At 39.6% G+C, this 25,005-nt stretch overlaps 1 protein-coding gene across 3 annotated transcripts; it reads left to right on the forward strand.

Moving 5' to 3' along the window:
- Positions 1 to 48: 48 nt before the first annotated feature.
- abhd5a (abhydrolase domain containing 5a) lies at positions 49 to 15,231 on the forward strand. 3 transcript variants are annotated; one of them, XM_059567356.1, is made up of 8 exons: positions 49 to 121; positions 474 to 554; positions 1,198 to 1,283; positions 2,516 to 2,888; positions 3,375 to 3,529; positions 12,062 to 12,173; positions 12,361 to 12,547; positions 14,043 to 15,231. In XM_059567356.1, exons 1-8 carry the CDS (start codon positions 90 to 92, stop codon positions 14,130 to 14,132), a joined length of 1,116 nt encoding a protein of 371 aa, XP_059423339.1. In that variant the 5' UTR covers positions 49 to 89; the 3' UTR covers positions 14,133 to 15,231. The 3 variants fall into 3 exon arrangements, with proteins under 3 accessions (XP_059423339.1, XP_059423340.1, XP_059423338.1); XM_059567355.1 differs by having other exon boundaries at positions 75 to 121; positions 450 to 554; XM_059567357.1 differs by lacking the exon at positions 474 to 554 and having other exon boundaries at positions 52 to 121.
- The last annotated feature ends 9,774 nt before the right edge of the window (positions 15,232 to 25,005 follow it).

Here is a 25,005-nt window from a genome sequence, read left to right on the forward strand (position 1 = left end):
CAACTGATTCACTCAAAAGACTCGGCTCATTAGAACAACGCACACGAGTCGGACATTGAAGTTGAACAACAAACAACAGTATTGAAAACATGGCTGAGGAGACAGTGTTACCGGGCACTGGGTAAGTGGGACCCTCTAAACACATATTTAAATACACAACCCTTCAAAATGAAAATGGTGTGAAATACGTTATATTTGCGTTGTTAATGTTGTTGTTCATGTCAGTTGTATTCGTTTTAGTTTGCATCTTGTAAGTGAACTAACCTTTTAGAGTACACACAGTGTTGATCAATAAAACCTAATATTAGGTTGTTTGTTGTTAATGTGTTCTGTGTTACTTCTATAAATTGTCATAATTGTTACAATTTAATACACTTTAATTAATATCTATCTAAATGATTAATTGCCTGTATTCATTGTAATGTAATTGTTGTGTCTTTGATTGACAGCTCTTTTACATTCTCTTGCTTTAGACTGGCACAGCGTGTACTGATGTTACTTGGTATTCGTAGTTTCTTCTACAATGTTTTCTGTTTCTTGGACAAGACATTGAGGTAAAATGTGTCCAAATGTAATTCATAAACTAACTACTAAATGCCATTATCATTTACAGTACCAGGAGCATGTTTTGGTCGCTTTACAGTGTTCATGTTAATACAAAACAACGATGTAATCCTAATAAACAACATATAGGACTACGTAATATGAACCAATATTCTAAATCAGATCTACAAATCTAAACAAATCTATTCCCTTCCACTTATAGAAAACGAATAATGTGCTATAAGTAGGCTGCCTTTTTCTCTGAGGAAACTCTAATGGCATAATAGTGTTTTTGGTGGCACTGTTTGGTCAGAAGTCTTTTCTTTGCTGTGTTTTCATTCAACAGGTGCTTTTTTTTTCAAACCCAACATTTTATTCAAGGTGATTAAAGAAGTCTCTTAGCTCAAAATAAATGTGATAGCATTTAACTATTTAAATTGGCAAAACATTTTAAAGGATTCAGTGACAAATCCATATCATCGATTTGTCATTGCTCTTGATGACATCATGCTTTAGGGCAGTTTAACAGTGCATAGCAACAGTTGTTTAGGAAAGCACTGTTTTGGTTTGGTTTCTCTTTATTTTTGGGACATATAGCCGCATTCTATGTCTTACTCAATAAGAAAAAGAGGCTCACATTTCATTGTATTGTAGTTCATGGTGGATCACTGGCTGGCTGCCCTCCTGGTGCCCAACATCCCAGAGCCAACTGAAGGAGGCAGAAGAGAAGATGCTGCAGTGTGAGTAACTGCCACTGTGTCCTTTGTTTGTATCAATTTATCCACCTTTGTCCTACACCCCATGACCCCTTAAGTTCACTCTATAAATGTAATAATAAGCATTTTCAAAGACGGGTTACAATGAGGTGACATTATTTTACTTACCCTTTAACCATCAATCATTAAAAGCAAATTTAATAGTGTAAAAGCATTAACAAATGACTTTCAACATACCACTAATAACTCCTAGAGATCCTCCTTCTATCCACAGCAATATTACAAATGTGATATATAATATCGTTATGGTAATTTATGTCTATATTTTGTAACAATTACATTTTACAGCATCTGTGTCAAAACAAACCTGGAGGGAGAAATATGAAAGATTCCAGGGAATTATTCATGGTTTATTGTAAATTAAATCGAAAGAGCAGATCACAAATGTACAGTATATGTTGTCTTTTTTCGTTTACTTACAGGGGAATACAAAGGAAACGTGAAAATAATCAGGAGGAAAATAATGCAACAAGCTGAAAACAGCTTTTCTATAGATATTGTTGTTATATCACGTAACATTAATATACCAAACATAATGTTATTTTCCAAACTTCTGAAAATTTTAAATTTTAACAAAATAGGACAATCTTAATCTTATCTTTCTGAGTGGAAATTCCCCAAAACAGAAGTTCCTCCCATAACTTAAAACACAGGAAAAAGGTGGATAAAATAAGGCTATCTTTTCAAAATCTAAACTTTCAAAATTTTAATTGTTAAGTATGTTAAGACCTATTGTCATTAAAGTGTACTCTTTAAATACACTTAAGCGACATTTAATTTAAATTATATTATATTATCTGCAAGTGCACTTTTTAAAAAAGTATACTTTTAATAACTGAAATACACAAAAAGTACACTTTTACAGCAATTAAGCACACTTATTTTTTCACAAGGGTACCATCGCTGCTTAATAGAAATATATATATATATATATATAGCAACAGAAATATTATCAATAATTTACTATCTGAAAGAGAGAGAGAAAAAAATAGTTAGCAATTTTTAAAGATGGTTTTAATGTTTTTGAAATAAGCCTCTTCTGCTCACAAAGACTGCATTTATTTGATCAAAAATAGTGAAGTGATAATGAAGTTTTAATTGATTAAAAAAATAGAATAAATACTGTAAATAAAAGTCTGGTTCTCTCTAAAGGAGAAACTTACTGATTCCCTCTCTTTTCCTTTTATTCTTATCAGACATCACAAGCAAGTTCTGCAGCCAGTTTGTCCACATATCTGACAAAAACTCACTGTGGACATTGGTATTTAAGGGGCCAATGGAAAATAAGACCCCTCTGGTGCTGCTGCATGGATTTGGGGGCGGTGTGGGACTCTGGGCGCTGAATCTGGACTCTCTCTCACAGCAGAGGCCTGTTTATGCCTTCGACCTGCCGGGCTTTGGACAGAGCTCCAGACCTCACTTTAACACGGAAGCACAGGAGGCTGAGCTCCAGTTTGTGCAGTCCATCGAACAGTGGAGGGAGAAGCTGGGCCTGGAAAGTATGATTATGTTAGGACATAACTTAGGAGGATATCTGGCTGCATCCTATGCTATCACATACCCAACCAGGTTTGTAACTAAAGAGAAGAAAAAGAGCTCATCGGCAGTGAAGTATTCTTATCATGATCTTACTTAAATATAAAACAATAAAATACATTTGATTAATTTACTAAAAGTTGCAAATGTCATATTAAATGATGAAAGTTTGTTGCATCATTTTAATCGTAAACATTATAATAATGGTTCCAGCAGAGCTTAGAACATTGGAACAGAATTTTATGCACGTTTTCATGCAATGGTAATTGAAAGAACTTCAACACAGTCACAACAGAGAATTGCTTTAAGTTTGAGCAATATTTAGATATTTAAATATTTACTCACTAAGATATTTTATTTTTATATTAAATACAAGTGTGCTGATTACTACCAAAAAAAAAGAGTTGCAGGAAGTTGACCATAAAAAAATAAAAAAATAAATTCTCAATGTGGTTGTGATCCAATTAAAATATGCCACTGACTTATTACAGCATGTCATTCTTTTTACGCACTGTCCAGAGTAAAGCACCTGCTTCTGGTTGAACCGTGGGGTTTTCCAGAGCGTCCTGACCCAGGAGACCAAGATAGACCCATTCCTGTGTGGATCAAAGCTATAGGTGCAATGCTTAGCCCATTCAACCCTCTCGCTGGTCTCAGATTGGCTGGACCTTTAGGTAAGATTTACTCTAATCTGAGAGTGCAAATCAAATGTAATAATGAGATAAAGAGAAATGATAGCTTGAGGCTCAAGATGTGCTTGTAAATCTTAAATGATGTGGAACACCATTTGATAAAGACTGCCATTAATGAAACCCAGGGACAGATTTAGTCAAGATGTTGTGCTTGTAATTTCACTGAAATTATTCCATCAGTAATTGGAGAATGTCACTTATCATACCTCATGCCTTGCTCCTTGCTCTTCCAAGCCTTTCAATGGGGGTAAGTGAGTGTTTGTTGTCAACTGTTCAGTAGACTTGAAATAAAGTTCACGCATCTTTAATAAAACGTCCCTCACACTGCTTCAGAGAGTGAATAAAGGCCCCCTGTAGCAAATACATGCGTTTTTTGTCAGATAAATATCCATATTTCAAATGTAATAAACACTTTTATTCTCACTTCTGCTGACTGTTGGGTAGGGCTGTGCGATTAATCGAAATAAAATCGCTTTGAGTGTGCGTGATTTCTAAATCGCTTTATAGCATGATTTTCTGCAGCCCCGACCTCCCGTAGTATGTTATCTAAACCAATCAAGATGCAGCACACCTAAGTGGAGCGCGAGAACAAAGCAGACTGGGCATATGCATAACTCCAGGTTCACACACTGTCTGTGATGCGTAGCCTTTTTTTTTTTGAGCCCATGTTAACGGACCAGAATGTTCACACTGCACGCGGTAAAAAGATGAGAACAGAAAAGGTTATAAATAGAAAGGTGCGAAAAGATTTAATATCTTGCGCATGAGCACGGAGAGAGTTGTGAGTGCACAGGACACAGGTTGAGCGAGAGGAGACACGTTGTAAGGCAGCGTGTATCTGAGCCTTATACAGTCTATGATCTGAGCACGCGCATCTGGTTTTGTTAACAAAGCAAAGGAAATCTGCGTGCGAGTGGATAGTTTAGCGTGCATTATTTTAATGTGCTTTCGCGTTACAATAATGCGCTCTCGTTGCTGCTTCTGAACCGCGTACACATAACTTACTGTATACGCACTGCAGACGGAGTACGTGTGAACCTTGGGCAATAAATATATTGGGCAAAACATATAACACCTGAGGCACCGCTACAGTGAGGTCTATGACCAATACATACAGACGGTTGGTCTGGGAACGCCCCCGGAAACGCCCCGTCACAAGATGTGAATTTAGCCCGTGGGGGAAAACATCGCCTTGGCGCTTGGAACTTGCTGTGTAAAGCAGAACGTCACGGAATTTAGATATTTTTGAATGAATACATCAGTAGGGCTGTACAATGAATCAAATATCGATATGGACTAGTGTTTATGAATATTAAAGTTAAAAGAGGCTACAGTTGTTCTACGGGTCTCTGAGAATGAGCGTTTTTGTCATTCAAATACATATGATTTTCGCTGTGTTTTCCCCTAAGCCGACTCCACCCTCGCCACGCCCCCAACTATGACTAGATGCCGACTGTATGTATGCATGCCAAAAAAAAAACAATCCCTGAACACGGGTTTTATTAGATTTTTTTTTATTAGATTTTTTTGCCATATGTCTAGATTTAGATTTTGTTTGACATCTTTACTTGGTGATTATTTTGTCTTATGTCTTTTCTAGAGACATTTTACAACTTTTTGATAAAGCTCTCATTGGTTTTCTTTTGGAAATAAGTTTCAAATTTATACTGAATGCATTTATGACTGTAAAGCATGCCTGTGTGTGTCAAAATCGTGATTAAAATCGAAATCGCAAAATTTATCAAAAAACCGGAAGACATGCAAGCGGAAGATGGAAGACATATGCGTTACGCGCGCACCTCTGGGAAATGTAGAAGCAAAGGAAACAAAGTTCCCTTTCGATACTTCACTCATACTGCGTATGGGGAAAAGCTCCTTTTTTCCTCGATACTGAAGCCTTTTCAATAGCGCAGTGCAACTGCACTGCCATTGGTTTAATCTGTTAACTTTTTTAAACCAATGACAGCGCTGCGTAGCTGCGTGAGCCTGTGGCAATGCAGCTCGCCAAAGCCCGCCAAAATGGGCGTGGCGAATAGCTATATAAGCAGGCAATCGCCAGAGGAAATCAGATCTTACTCCTTCAGCGATGACTTCACTTCGCTGGATCTTTGCTGAACGCCTTCGCCTGGAACGAGCTCTCGCCGTCGAAGAGGCACCACAGCGGACCAGCTGAGACCGCCGACCGCCTGCATCGCCGGCGTTCTTGCGGACAGCCGCTCTTAGCGCCGGTCTCGGGCCGCCCGCTTCCGGCCGCTTCTCAGCGATCTCCTGCCGCCATCCGGCGATCACAAAAGAGCTTTTTCCAGCGGTTTTCACCGCTCTAAAAGAGCGTTTCTAACACCGTTTTACCGGCGGTGGCCATGCCGCGCCACAGCTGTGGCACATGCAGAGCCCCTCTGCATGATGATGATGGCCATGGTGAATGTGTTTTCTGCCTGGGTAAACCCCACGCTGAGGCTGCACTCACTGAGACCTCATGCTGCTTTTGTGAGAGCATGAGTCTCGCCTCTCTGCGCTCGCGGATCGCTTTCTTTAATGAAAGCAATCGCGCCCCTCGCGCCCCCCCGTCTTTTTCCTCCCGCGAGCCGGCCAGGAAAAAACAGCGGGGAATAGTGGTGGAAATTATGATTCTTTTTAGAGATTCGTTCATTTTCAGTTCGTTCACCAAAATGATTCGTTCAGAATCGTTCACTGATTCCTTCAGTGACCATTTCTTTGTATTACACAAAATAAGCCAGCAGATGGCAAAAAAAGAGTGTATTATGTGTTATGTCTTAAGTCAACGAACGTATTCACTTGTTACAAAAACTGATCTGGCTTTATTAAAATGTGTGTATAATCACATTCAATATATAAAGTCTAATTAAGTTTTTCAGATGAACAAAGCACAAGGTTTTCTTGCCTAATTAGCATTTTAATTGTTTGGTCAGACAGTTTGTATATTATATATTCACATTCATAAATCGGGGATTAAACGTGGAGTTGCTAAATATCAAAACAAGCGTATGTGCACAGTACAGTACTTAACTGCGCTTTGCATTTTTGCGAGATTGACATGCTAAATGGCAGACTAACCCGGTTTACTCTCATTCATTTCGTTCACGAACGAGATAAGCTATGTGCCAGTTCATTTCATTTCACGAACGACATGTATCAGCTCATTCAACTCATTCACGAACGACATGTGTATCAGTTCAGTCATTTCATTCACGAACGACATGTATCAGCTCATCCAACTCATTCACGAACGACATGTGTATCAGTTCAATCATTTCATTCACGAACGACATGGGTACCAGTTCAGTCATTTCATTCACGAACGACATGGGTACCAGTTCAGTCATTTCGTTCACGAACGATAAGATCTCCAGATCTAGTTCAGACTCATATGAAACTCGTTCATTAAGGGCGTTTTCGTTCACTACATTCAACAAATCACATACTCTGTCACATCTCATACTCAAAGGCTATTGGCTCGAGGTTGAGTAATTCTTTGACAGGATGAAATGGTTGTTACCCGGTTCACTGAGCTGCGCATGCGCTGCTTATAGCACCGCGCTGCTGTGAAGGGAGGAACTTCACTGAACGAGAAGTACGAGTCAGTGGATTACGTGAACGAGAACGATTTGTTCACCTAAAAGATTCGTTCAAAAAGAACGATTCGTTCACGAACGACACATCACTAGCGGGGAAGAGGAGCTCAGCCTCACCCTCTCCGTCCCCTGTCCTCTTCTCACGCCCAGAGCAGCGTCCCTCGGCCACCCACTTGCCGTCACTAGAGCCCATCGACGCCAGAGCTGGGATGGATGCCGAGCTTCTCCGCATCCTCTCCAAGGCCGTTGAGGAACTCCATCTGGAGTGGGCCCCCCCTGAAGAGCCGACATGCAGCAGGCTGGACGAGTGGTACCTGCCAGGACGCCGCCAGGCCCCCCGCCAGCGCTCTGCCTTGTTCTTTCTTGAGGTTCATGATGAGCTGAAAAAGTTGTGGCGCGCCCCCAACTCGGCCCGCCTACGCACTTCCTCTGCAGCTCTCAGCTCAGTAGACGGCTCTCAGGAGAAGGGCTATGAGCAATTGCCGCCCCTGGACGAGGCCGTGGCTGCTCACCCCCCCCCCCGGCTGTAGGGTGGAAAAACATGAGAGGCCGTTCTTCCACGCCCTGCAGGACGACCTATGCCATGACAAAGCCATGGCTGGCAGAGCCTACACTTCTGCGGGCCAAGCCGCTTCAGCACTACACACCATGGCCATATTGCAAGTGTTCCAGGCAAAGCTTCTCCGTTCCCTGGATGAGTCTAGCCCTAGTGAACCTGCTTTTCGCGACCTCCACAGCACCACAGATTTGGCCCTGCGCGCCACGAAAGCCACGGCTCAGGCCATCGGACGATCCAGGTTGGTTGTGCTGGAGCGCCATGTCTGGCTCAACCTAACAGAGATTAAGGAGAGTGACAAAGTGGCCTTTCTCGATGCCCCAGTCTCTCTATCCGGTCTCTTCGGGCCAGCCGTAGAAGGGTTTACAGAGCGCTCTACTGCAGCAAAGAAGTCGTCCCAGGCCATGCGACACTTCCTGCCCAAACGCTCCACCTCTGCCCCGAGTCGCCCCAGGACTGCGCCGACTCAGAACCAGAGCAAACCTGTCCCTTCTACCCCCCAGGCGGCGCCCCCTAAGGAGCAGCACCCAGCTCGCCCCACTAGGCGCCTGCCTGCTATGCGACCTGGGCCCACCGTTGTTGTGTCCACGCAAAGCGCCATTGTTATGGCAAACACAATAAATATTTCACATTTTCAAAAAGAGAGCAGTTTTCCTCTTCCACACTCGTCAGTGTTCAGGCCCCTAATCAGCAGCCTGCCATCCGACACTATCCAGCCTCTTGTCACGCGGGCCGAGGCCTGGCAGGCCATCCCCGGAGTGTCCAAGTGGGTGTTGGGGATAATAAAACACGGCTACTCACTGCAGTTTGCCCGAAGACCCCCGCGTTTTCGCGGGGTGATTCCCACCTTGGTAGAGCCGGACGACGCTCAGGTCCTCTGCACCGAAGTGATGACGCTGTTAAGGAAGGGAGCCATAGAGATAGTTCCTCCCTCAGAAAGCGGATCGGGGTTCTACAGCCGTTATTTCCTTGTCCCCAAGAAAGATGGCGGTCTCAGACCCATCTTAGACCTCAGACACCTGAACCTCTCCCTCATGAAAAGGAAGTTCAGGATGTTGACATTGAAGCAGATCCTCACGCAGATTTGCCCCGAGGACTTGTTCTTCTCGCTGGACCTGAAAGACTCTTACTTTCACATCCAGATAGCCCCCAATCAAAGACGATTCTTGAGATTCGCGTTCGAGGGTGTGGCTTACCAATATACAGTCCTTCCCTTTGGGCTGTCTCTAGCTCCCCGCACCTTCACGAAGTGCATGAACGAGGCGCTTTCCCCTCTGAGACAGATGGGAATCCGCATTCTGAACTATCTCGACGACTGGCTCATTCTAGCCCAGTCACGAACCGAGCTAGACCACAACAGATCCGTGCTCCTGAGCCACTTAGAGTGCCTAGGACTCAGGGTCAATTTAGCCAAGAGCTCACTGCTCCCCAGCCAACGTATTACGTTCCTGGGAGCGGTTTTCGACTCAGTCAATATGAGGGCGGTCATATCACCAGAGTGCGCTTTGGTACTTCAGCAGCTCACGGCCTCCGTCAGGAACAAAGCCTGTTTCCCTCTGAAGTTCTTTCAGGGGATGCTAGGGCTGATGGCTTCCGCCTCCCCAGTTTTACAGCTCGGCCTCCTACAAATGGGCCCCTGCAATACTGGCTGAAACTCCGGGTCCCACCTCATGTTGGCGGCACGGCCGCTTTTGCATCAGGGTCAACCAGGCCTGTCTAGCAGCCCTGTAGCCTTGGATGAACCCTGTTTGGTTCAGTTGTGGAGTACCCCTACAGGCGGTTTCCAGAAGGACGGTGCTCTCAACAGATGCGTCCAACCTGGGTTGGGGTGCTCTGTGCGAGGGCAGACCAGCCTTCGGCTCTGTGTCGCACGAGGAAAGCCATCTCCATATCAACTGCCTCGAGATGCTGGCAGTAGAATGAGCCCTTCAATCCTTTCAGGCGATCCTGGAAGGGCGCCACATCCTAGTCCAGTCGGACAGCATGACAGTGGTGTCCTACATAAATCACCATGGCGGCCTTACATCCAGCCACCTCTGCGCACTGGCAAAGTGCCTCTTGGAATGGGCATTACCCAGGTTGCGATCGCTCAAGGCGACACACATACCTGGCAAAACGAATCTGGGAGCAGACATACTTTCGCGGAGCAATGTCCCTTCAGACGAGTGGATGCTCCATCCCCAGACGGTTCTCAAAATCTGGGAGATTTTCGGGAAGGCAGAGGCAACCTCTTCGCCTCAGAAAGCAACTCAGGTCATCAGACGAGACAGGCACAGAGTCCTCCTGGTGGCCCCACTCTGGAGGAGCCAAGTTTGGTCCTCGGAGCTATTCAGGCTTTCCATGAAAGCCCCATGGCCGATCCCCCCAAGGCGGGACCTCCTCTCTCAGGCGAACAGGACAATCTGGCATCCACAGCCAGAACTCTGGGCTCTGCATGTATGGTCCCTCTATTGTATGGTTGCCTGCTTATATTGCCATTCGCCCCGCCCATTTTGGCGGGCTTTTGCACGCTGCATCGCCACAGGCTCGCGCAGCTACGCAGCGCTGTCATTGGTTTAAAAAAGTTTACAGATTAAACTAATGGCAGTGCAGTTGCACTGCGTTATTGAAAAGGCTTCAGTATCGAGGAAAAAAGGAGCTTTTACCCATACGCAGTACTCGTTCCGTATCTCAGGGAACCAAGGTTACGTTCGTAACCGAGTACGTTTTCTTACTTTAGCAAAGGAAAACCAGTCTCCTCTTGGCTTATTTCGAAATCCTCTGAAATTTTTCTATACAAATCCTTGTGACCAGCGTTTTTTGTTTTCTCTCTGTTCTCGTCACTAACGACACAGCACTGAGGAACTACAACATCCACCTGCACGTCTTCCAGTTCCCAACAGTCAGCAGAAGTGAGAAAAAAAGTTTTTATTACATTTGAAATAAGTTTTATTAAAGATGTGCGCACTTTATTTCCCATCTACTGAACAGTTGACAACAAATACCCGCTTACCTCATTGAAAGGCTTGGAAGAGCAAGGACAATTTTTTATATAACTTCAATTATTCGATTGGATTATTCTGAAAGAGGATAGTCACATACACCTTGCTTCGAGGGTGAGTAGAAGATGCAGGGTTTCCCACACATTGATTTATTTGTGGCGGGCCGCCACAATATCAAAACTGACCGCCACAAATAGATTTTCCAAAAGGCTTTGACTTCATTGAATAAACATGAGCACTGCACGTTTCAGAAGCAAAAACCAGTGCAGGTGTTTTTATATCACTGTATTTCAGAAGGAAACTGACTGTATTTAGAAAATTTTCGATTTAATTTTAATTTCATTTTGCATGTTATGCTTGATAAGGCAGTGTTTATGAGCTCAGCGCTGCTTTACAGTCATTACCGGAGAAACTTCTATCTCTCCTGCTCTTAAAGCGCCTCCTGCTGGCAGAAAATGATTTTGCATATATGTGTATATATGGTGGTTAGGGAGTGCTGCCACAAATAGTGTAAGGCTGTGGGAAACACTGAGATGGAGGTATTTTCATTCTCGGGTGAACTAACCCTTTAAATATAATATCCCCACACAGAAAGTCCCCAGTATTTTAGGAGTAGCGTAACCTCTAACATCACAAGCAAGCCCAGACAGAATATTTTTTTTTTAGGTAAATCTGCATAGTTCTGTTAACATACAGTAGTTAAAAAAGTTAAACAGATCTATGATAACGATGCTATTATTAGCAATTGAAAGCTACCAATAATCAAATTAGCCAGAATGATTAACAAAAAACCCAATAGTCATGTGCAGTGGCTGAATGTTTTTTTCTTTATAATAAAGGAGGAACACTAAACTGCAGATTTATTTTTTTCTTTTTAACTGTTTAAAATAGACTCCCTAAAAGTCTATTTTCTCCCTAAAGTCTCCCTAAAAATTACGTAAGAAATTAATAATATTATTTGTCTGTGTACTCTAGATGCTGAGAATGTAAAATAATTGATATTGGTTGGATTGGCAGTAATTGCATCAACATTACGAACAGAAAACACACATTCTGGAGACATAAAATGAATAATTGGGAAATTTATTAACAGTAAATTGTTCCTCCATTTTCCACTTCAATATTTTGAGTAGTGTGTGCCTAGAACTTTGTGAGTGATGGACGTCAAGTTCCTTGGAAATCTGCAGAGCTTTCTGATGAGTTCTGTAGGATTCTGAATGGAGCTGGACATTAGTCACTGACTATAGGAACATGCGACACATGAAGTGAAGAATTGATGATAAGATGAAAATTTTACGGGTTATCCATCATTTTTGGATAGATCGATTTCAGGTGGATTTTCAATTTTTAGTTTTTACAGATGTGTGTTCACATTGTTCTCTAGGCCCTACTCTTGTGCAGACTCTGAGACCAGACTTCAAAAAGAAATTTGCAGCTGTATTTACTGATAACAGAGTGACAGAATATATTTACCATCTTAATGTCCAAATTCCAAGGTATCTATCTATCTATCTATCTATCTATCTATCTATCTATCTATCTATCTATCTATCTATCTATCTATCTATCTATCTATCTATCTCCATTATGCTTTTGTTGTGAATGGCCTTATACAATATATGTGTGTGTGAATGTTGAAATACCCATAATGGTTCTTTCTGTGTTATGATTCAAATCTTTTAGCGGTGAAACAGCCTTTAAAAACATGACCATTCCGTATGGCTGGGCAAAGAGGCCCATGCTGCAGAGAATTGGCCTGATTCACAGCGACATCCCTATTACAGTGATCTATGGCTCACGCTCCAGCATAGATGGCCACTCCGGCAATTCAATCAAAGAAATGAGGCCAAACTCCCATGTAGAGATCATTGTGAGTTCTCCATTCACTGCTCAACACACACTCTCACTCATAGAGACTTTTGCATTGCTTTAAACTATGTGCTTGGCACACCTAGTCACAATAGGGCCTTTCGCACCGTTTTAGTTCCAGAACTAAATGTACAGTACTAAAGTACTTGGACGATTTTGCACAAACTATTTCTCGGTACCATTTAAAGGGTTGTGTACTAGGACGTGATGTAATCCAGTCGACAGCGATGTTCATCAGTGTTAACAACATGAGGATGGAAGGATGCTGTGATCGGAGCTGTGTTTTTTTTTTTTGTGTCCGCAAGTTTCACAATAATGGACATGGAATGTCGACGTATACGTAAAGCTATTTAAAGATCGGAAAGGAGGATTAAGAATCTCCAACAACATCTGGCAGTGCTACATTTGCTATAAGTGCCTGCACTTCAGTGTCCGAATATTTATCGCTGTTCATCATACTTGCAAAATAAGTTGACACAACGTTTACAGTATGTTACACAGTGTTTTAGATCATGGCGGGTGAGGGCGTTTTCGAACGCATCTGGCCAATCAGTGTCTACTTACGTCACGGGTCGTACCAGTTGTGCCAGTAAGCCATTGCTCCAGAGTAGGAGCTAATTTGGTTCTCAAAAAAGGCAGTCCAGTACTAAAGTCGCACCTAGTTCCTGCGGTGCGAAAATGCCCAAAAGTGTGTAGTTCCACAATTAGTTTTGGTACTATGAATAGGTTCCTGCAGTGCGAAAGGCCCTAATAAGGTTATAAGGATAAAACCAAACAGTGCTGCTCCTGGCTGTGTGTAGCACCTAAAACTCTGCATATGCTTCTGAATGATCATTCTGTCCAAAATGAGTGACTGGAGTTTATTTTTATCAAGATCCCTTTTCATTTTCAAAGAGGCTATTATTGATGGTTGAAGCAGGTAAAATACTATTTTTGAGACTGTTTTGAGACCCACTGGTGTACGAGCAACACTGATGCAAAGGGGGTGATTTTTTAAAAAGTCAACGTGACTTTACATGGGATTTCACCGACATTGGGAGCTTTGACTGGATGAAATAACTTTCACAAGTAACTTCTTAATCTATGTTGGAGAATTTTTGCAAAACTTCTAATAGATTACAAAGTTGGGAGCAGGCAGTCTTGTACAAGTACAATTTGTAATTGTTTGAATTGACAGTCAAAAAACAAAGGTCTTTGTACAATGAAAGCGCTCGTGTTCCAGACTGGCTCCTCTCACCACAATAACGGAGCTAATTAGTCCAGTTCTGCAATGACATTGAGTAATCTTCAAGTTATTGGGAAAGTTAGTTATGCAAAAAGAGCCAGGTGAACATATTGCAATGTTTTACATCACAGTCTGTGGCAGTGGTTCAAAAGAATCAACTACAGTTTATTATGCCTCTTCTGATACATATTGTATTGTTTCTTGGTATTCTTAGGCTGTGCCTATGTACGGTACTAATATTAAACTTCTTATTGACATGCATTGGTTTTAGGCCATACGAGGCGCAGGACACTATGTGTATGCTGACCAGCCAGAGGATTTCAACCAGAAGATACTTCATGTCTGTGAAACAATAAGCTGAAGAGTGATGATGGAGATACATGCTGTCAGAAACTCTTCACACATGGCTTTCTGCAGAACTATGTATCTCCACATCAGCTTGTGAGCAGCAGATTATCTGTGTGGCATCCTAATTTTGAACCTAAGAGTTTGAAAGCCACTTGGTTTGAAAAGCACATGTTTGTTTTGCACCACTACTGATTCTTTTAAGCATTTTTGTGCCAAACAATAAGTTTTCATGTCATGTAGTCATGATGATATACTGATATGAAAAAATTCAAATGTTTATATTAAAAATAAATTGATCTTTGATTTTGATGTAATAATTATGGATTATTATAAATATATCATTAATGTTTATATACTAAGGTTTTTAGCTTAATATAATCCACAGACAAAAGTCTCCAAATCAGAGCTGTTAGGCATTAAAAAAATGTTGTTAATTGTTTTCATTATTAATATTTTGATATACTTTTTCATCTTTTGTGTTTCTAAACTATCATGAGGGTTTTATAAATATAGACATCAATGATTGTGTTTTAGAGCTTTTAAAGCCTTTTTGTTTGTTTTCTACCTCATGAAACTATCAAATCGGATTAGAAGGGAGACAGGCATGTGGACATGCATGAACAGAAAGCATATGTGTTCTCTGGTAATGCCGTTCACTTAATGTAAAGCCTGAACATTTTCATTCAACAGATTCCCACAACATCTTTTTTAAGTGCCTCAGTTTCCAAAACATTTATCAAATTTGGCATTTAAAATCCATCTTGCCCTGCAGGCTGGTGTTACAGTTTTCACAAATTATATGTAGAGATACTGAGCCCCAGGTCACAGTCTAAGTATTCAGGCAAAATAAATGCAATGAAATTGAATGCTTTAGACAATATTCTGTAAAAGCATTCCATAATAAATGGGCATTTTTTTTGTAAGGAACAGTGATTTTAATGTCAATATAATTTTACAATTAAATCGCCGGTGTCATAAAGATTTTGTAAGTAACATTTTGTTCAGATTTATATTTTTCCAGTTTTGTCCAATCTATTTTTCATGTGCCAACTCAGACGTCTATTGTTAATTTTAATAATAATAAACTTATTTTATGAGTCTCTTGAATACAGCTGCCTCCTGTCCTAAGGGCCGTATCAAACACACTGGTCATATGACTCATTGTGGCCAGATGGTTGCCTGGAGACCATTATGAGACAGCAGGTAGAAAACGGTCTCATGATTTATATTGTACATTAAATACCTATTGTTTTTCTTTCTTTTTTTTTCTTTACTTTCTTTTTTTTCTTTACTTTACTCATGGTTAAATGTTTAAATATCCCAACATATTTGTAACATTCCCCATTTGCAGAGATATTTCTCAAAAAGTAAGAAAAGATACAAAATGTTCTTAGCATCGAATGGTCTGTACATAATGTCTGTTCATATCCACAAGAGGGCACAATGTAACACTGCAGGGATGTTACCGCCCTGCACCACCCCCACCAACACACACACACACACACTCACACTCACACACACACACTCACAATTGCACACTTGCAGTTAAATCACATACACTTACTGACACTGACTACAGAGTCGATGCAGTTAAACATCCAGGGCAATGTAAAGCCATTATAACATCCGCTACATCAATAATATGACCCCCCAGTTCAACCCACAGGAAGCACTTTATAACTGCACTCCCTGTGCATGTGGTAATGCTGGATGACCAAGAGTACTTTACTGAATTAAACTAAAAAGCACATTTTAGCCCTGAAATTACTAAGTACTAGTTTCAAATAGTGCATCACACAAATTTGCTGATAAGACATTTTAAAGATGTTATCGGAAACCTGCGTTCCTAACAGAATGCAACATGGTATATTTACAAAGAAATACAGATCGCTTTTATTCATTTTATTGATTACAGTTCAGTACATGTATTGTAAGCTGGTTTATGCTCACCAACGCTGGTTTATGCTCATCCAAACCTGTAAGACCTTTGTTCATCTTCAGAATACAAATTAATTTTTTTTTTGATGAATTCCGAGAGCTCTCTGACCCTCCCATAGACAGCAAGGATCCTAACACAATCAAGGCTCAGAAACGTAGCAAAGACATCGTTAAGATAGTCCATGTGACATCAGTGGTTCAGCCTTAATTTTACAAAGCTACGAGAATACTTTTTGTGTGCAAAAAAAAAAAACTTTATTCAACAATTCATCTCCTCTGCCTGACCCTTGTAATGAATTAAACTTCGTATTCATCCGGAAGAAGGAGGTGGGAACTGGCGGACAATCAAATAACATTTTAATAATTCCAAAATAAACACAAAAGAGCGCACCAGCCCCTCACGGACGACTGGTGCGCTCAAATAAAAACCAAAACACAACTAAAAGCCCAGGCCTGGTCCTCTCTCGTCCTTCACTGTCGTCGCTCCAGTTTTATATCCTTCCATCTCCTACATGGGACTCGAGACCGGCGGTGGGCCGCAGGTGTCACTGATTTGCCCAATCATTGCCGGCCTCACTCCTTGTTCCCACGTCCCTCGGCCCCGCCCCACTCGCCACAACCCTATAGCGCCATTTTAGAGAGTAGAACGTATGCTGTTCCACCACGCAGATACACTGTTTACGTTGTTTAAACTTTGATCTGAATGAAAACAACGTATCGGCATGGTGAACGAGTTACGTGTTTAGAACGACACGAGGGTGAGTTCTATTAATTATTGATTTCTCAATCTTACAAGACCAGTGGAAAAGGATTTGTAGACTGACATCATAGGTCATTTGACAATGCCAACATGGTGGACAGTAGCATGTTCATATTGTTACTACATACATACTTTGATAAATTGTTTTATGGTCAGCCTCATCGCCTGAATATAGTACCTTCTCTGAGAGTGCATGATTTCAGAAGCAACTATGCACTTCCAAACAGCCCACTCCACTCCCTTAGGAAAAGAAAATCTGATTTGTTTCTCCTAGACAGCAATCAGATTACAAGGAGACTTTTGCTCAGGTTTCTTACTTTCACTCTTAGAAAGGAGATGCTCACAAGTCTCATTTGCAGTTCTAGATTTTAAACTGTGTTTAGATTAATTAAACAGACCTTTCCAATATTTCAGGTCTGTAAGATTTGTTTTTGAAAGGTCTCTTATTCTCACCAAGGCTACATTTATTTAATCAAAATACAATTAAAACAGTTATATTGTGTAATATTATTACATTTTATAGAAGAACTGTGTTGTATTTTAATATATTTTTAAAGGTATGTTTTACACATTCATTTCACATTAACATCCATGCCATTGTGCCTATTTTTATTTCTATGTATAAATGCAACATAACTGACAGCTCAAGCTAAATGTTATGAGTTGGGAGATATTTTTTTAAGTCTATAAAATGAAAGTCATTGTAAAAATTCTTCAGAATATCTATTTTGTGTGCAAAGAAGAACAAAAGTCATTCGGGTTAGTACTGACATGGGGTTGAATAAATGATGAAATTTTTGAGCGAACTACACCTTTAAGCAGCGTGAGTGTATATACACTAGTGTTTAATTGTTTCACTCTGTTTTATTGACAAAACACCATGTCTTGTACATGTTTTATTGCATTTTCATATCATTCATGTCCCAGACTGTGTGGTATTTACCCAAGGCGGTGAGCTGTTTAGTTGACTTTTAAGAGTACCTGAGATGTGTCACACCCCATACAGACACCACAAATTGCTCAACCTTGCGAGTTCATTACAATCTCCTCTGAGTCACAGACAGATATGAGGTTAATCTGTGGGAGTGTATTTTCTGTCTTGAGGTATACAGCACTAGAGCTATGTGAGAGCAGCAGAGAGGGAGGAGAAGCAGTGCTCTATGGGTCGTCTCAGCAAACGGCCGGAGGAGGTCTTCACACAGCCCTCGGCAGACAGGGCTCTGTTGGGTTGCTAGGAGACCAGCCCGGCGCCTATATTAGATCTAATTTATTAAATCCCCCCTTCTCTCACGCCGATTTCTCACCATCTCTCGGCCGTCTCACTATATTCCCCTCTATAGCTCTCTCTGCATAGGCTGAGAAAACAGAGAAGTAGAGCATAGGCTACACACAGATCTGCAATAGTGTTACAGTGACATGCTGCACAGAATAACACCATATTATTAGCATACTGGCTGTTTATAAGTGCTTCTAAAGCACATATTCTGTATGACCATATTCTTCATTCCTACCCAATACCTAAACTTAACAACTACCTTACTAACTATTGATATGCAGCAAATTAGGAATTTGTGAATGGTGAGAATTGGACCTTAAAATAGAGTGTGACCCAACTTTTATCCAATTGGAAGCCTAGATATAATTGTGAAAAGTAAAAAGCTAAGTGTAGGCACGGTCACGTGATTTCAACGTCATCACCATTTAGCTTCCAGCAACTTCTTCATTTTTTATTTTATAGACATTTTCCCTGAATGTTTGAGTTAGAATAGTTTGCAAGAGTGCAAGATGTAAACATGAAGTAAACTACTAATTAGATTAGTTTTAGGATATTTAACATTTAATGTTATTAATGACCTTTGTAGTCCCATTTAGCCACTTGTAAGCAAGAAGTGTAAAAGGTTTAAAAATAATAATAAGAACAAGGGTGTGTAACGGATATGTCTTATTTAGACCTTATTTCAGGCATTTAACCAGAAACCCATTTAGAAAAAATCTCACTGACTTCAGGATGATGGAACCAGAAGTGCTAAAATTGTAACTTTTTTTCTTGGCATTAGCTTACATAAAGGCATCATCCCTGCAACACTAAAATGTGAGCAATTCATTTATGTATTCTTTTCCTTTTTTTTTTTTTTTTTTTTACTGTGTAATAACACATTCCCGTACTGAGTAACATTAATTAATTACATGTACTTAGTATATGGTTAGGGTTAGAATTAGGGTTTGGCTTAGGGTTACTTGCATGTAATTATGCATAAATAATTGTTATCATAATAGTAAGTACATGTAACATGTAATGAAGGACACCTTAAAATAAGGTGTTACCTTTTCATTTTATTTTCTTTACCTTAATTTTCAATCAAAATGACTTGATCTTTACTTACATATGCCAGACTTCTCTAATCAATTACTCCTCAATCTTGCATTCAGATCTGCCTCCATCCAATCAAAAAACAGTAGATAGAACCAAGTCCCTGAACTGATTTTATATATACTGTATATATATAAAATAAGGAATAAAAGATATGTTGCTGCTTTTGTTGCATTGCGACCCGAAATAAGTTTGCATCCAAAGTGCTGGCCCAGAATGACAGAACGATAATGGTTCTAGTTTACATTACAGTACATAAATTAAAATAAACATTACCAATCAATCAATAAAAAATATAAAATCATTATTATAATAAACCACACTAAAACAAAAATAAGCAGTATGCTACAAATTTAGCCCTTACAAAAATAAACGTACTGTGTAAGAGACAAATTAATATTTCTTTTGAAATCGGTTCTGGAAAAGGATGTGCAGTTTGAATTAGAAAAAGCCTGTATAATAGAGGATGGACCTCTGAGATGACTTGAAATTGTCCTTGGAAAAACTCTGTTCCTTTCATGAGAGAGAGGGAGAGAGAGAGAGAGAGAGAGAGAGAGAGAGAGAGAGAATGTGGTCAAAAAAGAGAAATGTTTACTGTGTAATTCAGTGTAATATTATTACAGTTCTCCTGCTTCTTCCTACAAAGGAACTCATTTTTATACATAAAAAATTTACCTATTTTTCTTTATTATCAGTGATGAAAACAGTTGTGCTGCTTGATTATATTCATAAAAACTATGATCTGTTTAGAGGTTTATTTGATGAATAGACAATGTTATTTGAAATATCGTAAAACTGCAAGTGTTTATTGCCACTTTCGCTGAATAAAAGTTTTTTATTTATTTTGATAAATCAAGAATAAGCTCTTTAATAAAACAATAGTTTTGAACAGTAGTATACACATCTTGTCTTTGTACTTTACGTCTACAGACAAACGTGAATTGTGTAATTCTATTTTTGTACTGCTTACTCAAAATGGTGATGTTGGCATCTGACGTTAAGATGACAGTGACCTCAGTCTGAATCAACATGCACTTAACACAATTTAATAATAATCACAATCTTTTGCAGTAAAGCATTAATCACACACCACAGCCAAGATGGTTCCCAGCGAGCAAACAAGAGTAAAATTGCATACATTTGAATCCTTTGTTTAAAATCCATCAGTAAAACTTTGCAATGTTACGTATTTTTAAAGTGTGTGTGAGAGAGATTGTTTGTAAACCTCAGGAGGAATGAGATAGATGTATGTGAGAGTCTTTTTTCTCTGTCTTCATGTGTCTATTCATTTATTTAGACCCTCATTAGTTAATGCCTCAGTGATTGCTTCCTGTGGTCCACAAGGAGCCAATTATTAGGCATCACAGACAGGAAATGACAGAATGTAGAGTCGCAGGAGGGATTTCAAAAACCAAAAATGTATGGATAGCAACTATAATATTCCATGAGTACGAGTAATCTCCTTGCCTCTCTGACTATGATGTGTGTAATGCGGATAAGGATTTTTCATTCTAATTAATGAATTAACGAACACGAAGTATTTTCCATGTTCTCATCTCTGCCTGTCATTTCTCTACAGTGTGATCGAAGGGAAATTTACAGACCATAACTATCCTAATATTTTCCCTAAATCTCTTTTTAAACATAGCACCCATGAGTAAAATGGAAGGAGCCTCATATGCTTTTGGTCTCATCTGTAAATTAAGTTATCATGCCAAAAACATTTAGTGATGTAGAATCACAGCTGCATTTAAGTGTCAAGATATCATTGCATTTACAAATCGCACAACTACAGAGCAATTTATTCTTAATTTGATTTCAAACAAAATAACAACACGGAAAGTCTTGGTAAGATGACAGGTCATTACAATTACACAAAGCCATTATGAATAAAGAACAACTTGTCTCTCTGGCACTGAAGTACAAGAAGAATATTTGAAAGTAATCAAGGAAAATAAAAATGCAGTCACATTTAAAGCCACGATCACAGTTAGTTGACATGTAGTTGAAAAGCTACTTATAGTTAGTAGAATATCTAGAGTATTGAAATAAAGTGGGACCAAATATTTCCCCACACAGATTTCACAAAAAATGTATTCATCAAACTGAATTCACCACACTGGCCAACAGAAAATTGCTTTAAAAGTGACTTTAAAGGCATAGTTCACCTAAATATTAATGATGTAAATGAGTTTCTTCTGCTTAGTGTTGCTTTTGTCAAAGAAAATTGACTAAATATCGTCGTCAATTAACCTGTGATGAAGTGATGAAAACGAGATGAGACGCAACGTAAATGCTGGTCATGTGATGATGACTGTAATTAAATGTATAATTCAATATTTTTGACGAATAAAAACAAGACTAAATGTGGTTTACAAAAAAAAAAAAAAAAATTTCCTCAAGAGCCACTCACTGGATTATTTAGAACAACAAACAAAGTTACGTCTAACACTGACAAAGAACCGATGTGTGTACTTCTAACATGTTTGGTTGGTAAAATTAATGTTGTAAATTCAAATCAGAGCGTCTTTCGTGTCTGGAATGGATATATTCTTGAGTCTATAAAGGTAACAATAATATATTAAGATAACCTTGTTTGAAATGGGTTTGTCTAAAATAAAATTTTTGTTTCATCTATACTTCTAGGTACTTATACTATATTGACTGGGTTAAATAGAATTGCATTACTAAAAAGAGACTAAAATAAAATTTGCATTGACTAAAACTAGACTAAATGTCATCAGTTTCCATTGATTAAAACCAGACGAAAATAGTCATGGATAATTCTGACTAAAATAAGACTAAAATGTTCAGACTTTTAGTTGACTAAAACTTGACTAAACTAAAAAATAAATAAATACAATAAAAAGAGTATGAACATGACTAAAACTAATAAAAACTAAAATGACAGCTTTCACACAAAGACTAGATTAAAACTAAAATTATAACAGGCAGCCAAAACAACACTACTTCTGCTGAACACATGGTAGCTTATAGCTATTGACTTTCATACTATGGGAAAAAAATACTATGGTCTCCTACCACTCGTAATATTGTGAAAATGTTCAGGTAATCCAGAGAAATAACAGTACATGTAGGGCAAGGCAGGAAACCTCAGTTAAATGTGCTTGACCTTTGAGCCCTCAGATGGCATGGCATCAGAAACGGTCATGCTGTGAGGGATTCACATGTGATAAATGCAGGGAAATAGTTAGGCTGACAGAGAAGATTTCAGAATTAGAGACACGCATCCAAACTTTAATTGAGGACCGTAAGAATGTTAGCGCTCTAGATACGGCTTTGGATGCGTCTAGCTCAGGGATTCCTATACATTGTTCGGTTCCGGAAACAGAGCCCCTGCAGCAGGGCAACTGGGTGACGGTGAGGCAGCGTAGTCGTGGGTCAAAACACCGCTCTTCTGTTCCGATCAAAACATTAAACAGGTTCTCCCCACTCAGTGATGCACCCACTGAGAAACCTCATGAAAGTGCCCTAGTTATTGGTGATTCTATTGTACGGAACGTGAATATAGAGACACCAGCCACCATAGTCAAATGTTTACCGGGAGCCAGAGCGCCTGACATCTTGGCAAATTTAAAAGTGCTGGCTAATGCTAAACGTAAATACAGTAAGATTGTTATTCATGTCGGCGCTAATGATGTTCGACTTCGCCAGTCGGAGATCATTAAAAATAACATTAAAGAGGTGTGTGAACTTGCAAGCACGATGTCAGACACTGTAATATGCTCTGGTCCACTCCCTACTTACCGTGGTAATGAGATGCATAGCAGATTGTCATCACTCAATGGCTGGATGTCTAAGTGGTGCCCACAGAATAACATAGGTTTCATAGACAATTGGACGAGCTTTTGGGGCAGACCTGACCTGTTGAAAAGAGATGGTCTTCATCCCTCCTGGGGTGGCGCCACTCTTCTCTCTAGAAATATGGCAAATAGTCTTAGTGTTTATACTTGACTAACTGGGGCCCAGGTCAGGAAGCAGACAGACTGGCTAAACCGACCGTCTGCTAGCTGCCTCACGTTACAGAGGTCAGTTAAATCTCAGCACATAGAGACTTTTTCACCTAGATATCACACTATAGAGACTGTGTCTGTTCCCCGAACTAGAAAATACAAAAAACGTCCAAACCAAGTTAAGATTAACAATTTAATTGAGGTTCAACAAATAAAAAACAGAAGCAATATGGATAAACAAATGATAAAGCTTGGCTTATTGAATATCAGATCCCTTTCTACGAAAACACTTTTTGTAAATAATATGATCACTGATCATAATATAGATGTACTCTGTTTGACAGAAACCTGGCTAAAACCTGATGATTACATTATTTTAAATGAGTCCACCCCCCAAGATTACTGTTATAAATATGAGCCGCGTCTAAAAGGCAAAGGTGGAGGTATTGCTTCAAATTATAACAACGTTTTTAGGATTTCTCAGAGGGCAGGCTTCAAGTATAACTCGTTTGAAGTAATGGTGCTTCATATAACATTATCCAGAGAAACACATGTTAATGATAAATCCCCTGTTATGTTTGTACTGGCTACTGTATACAAGCCACCAGGGCACCATACAGACTTTATTAAAGAGTTTGGTGATTTTACATCCGAGTTAGTTCTGGCTGCAGATAAAGTTTTAATAGTTGGTGATTTTAATATCCATGTTGATAATGAAAAAGATGCATTGAGATGCGACTCATAAGGACATTCTGAACTCTATTGGTGTTAGACAACACGTTTCAGGACCTACTCATTGTCGAAATCATACTCTAGATTTAATACTGTCACATGGAATTGATGTTGATGGTGTTGAAATTATTCAGCCAAGTGATGATATCTCAGATCATTATTTAGTTCTGTGCAAACTTCATATAGCCAAAATTGTAAATTCTACTTCTTGTTACAAGTATGGAAGAACCATCACTTCTACCACAAAAGACTGCTTTTTAAGTTATCTTCCTGATGTATCTAAATTCCTTAGCATATCCAAAACCTCAGAACAACTTGATGATGTAACAGAAACTATGGACTCTCTCTTTTTTAGCACTTTAAATAAAGTTGCTCCTTTACGCTTAAGGAAGGTTAAGGAAAACAGTTTGACACCATGGTATAATGAGCATACTCGCACCCTAAAGAGAGCAGCCCGAAAAATGGAGCGCAGCTGGAGGAAAACCAAACTAGAGGTATTTCGTATTGCTTGGCGGGAAAGTAACCTATCCTACAGAAAAGCTTTAAAAACTGCTAGATCCGATTACTTTTCTTCTCTTTTAGAAGAAAACTAACATAACCCCAGGTATTTATTCAATACAGTGGCTAAACTAACGAAAAATAAAGCCTCAACAAGTGTTGACTTTTCCCAACACCACAGCAGTAATGACTTTATGAACTACTTTACTTCTAAAATTGATACTATTAGAGATAAAATTGCAACCATTCAGCCGTCAGCTACAGTATCACATCAGACAGTGCACTATAGACCCCCTGAGGAACAGTTCCACTCATTCTCTACTATAGGAGAGGAAGAATTGTATAAACTTGTTAAATCATCTAAACCAACAACATGTATGTTAGACCCTATACCATCTAAGCTCCTAAAAGAGGTGCTTCCAGAAGTCATAGATCCTCTTCTGACTATTATTAATTCCTCATTGTCATTAGGATATGTCCCCAAAACCTTCAAACTGGCTGTTATTAAGCCTCTCATCAAAAAACCACAACTTGACCCCAAAGAACTAGTTAATTATAGACCAATCTCGAATCTCCCTTTTCTGTCCAAGATACTAGAAAAGGTGGTATCCTC

The sequence above is a fragment of the Carassius carassius genome, chromosome 15 (assembly GCF_963082965.1).
Source record: "Carassius carassius chromosome 15, fCarCar2.1, whole genome shotgun sequence".
In the NCBI taxonomy this organism is placed as follows: Eukaryota; Metazoa; Chordata; class Actinopteri; order Cypriniformes; family Cyprinidae; genus Carassius; species Carassius carassius.

Coding starts and splice junctions, on each gene's coding strand:
- abhd5a (XM_059567355.1), top strand. CDS start 90: ATGGCTGAGGAGACAGTGTTACCGGGCACTGG. Junction 3,530..12,061: donor CAGATTGGCTGGACCTTTAG/GTAAGATTTACT, acceptor ATTGTTCTCTAG/GCCCTACTCTTGTGCAGACT. Junction 12,174..12,360: donor CTTAATGTCCAAATTCCAAG/GTATCTATCTAT, acceptor CAAATCTTTTAG/CGGTGAAACAGCCTTTAAAA.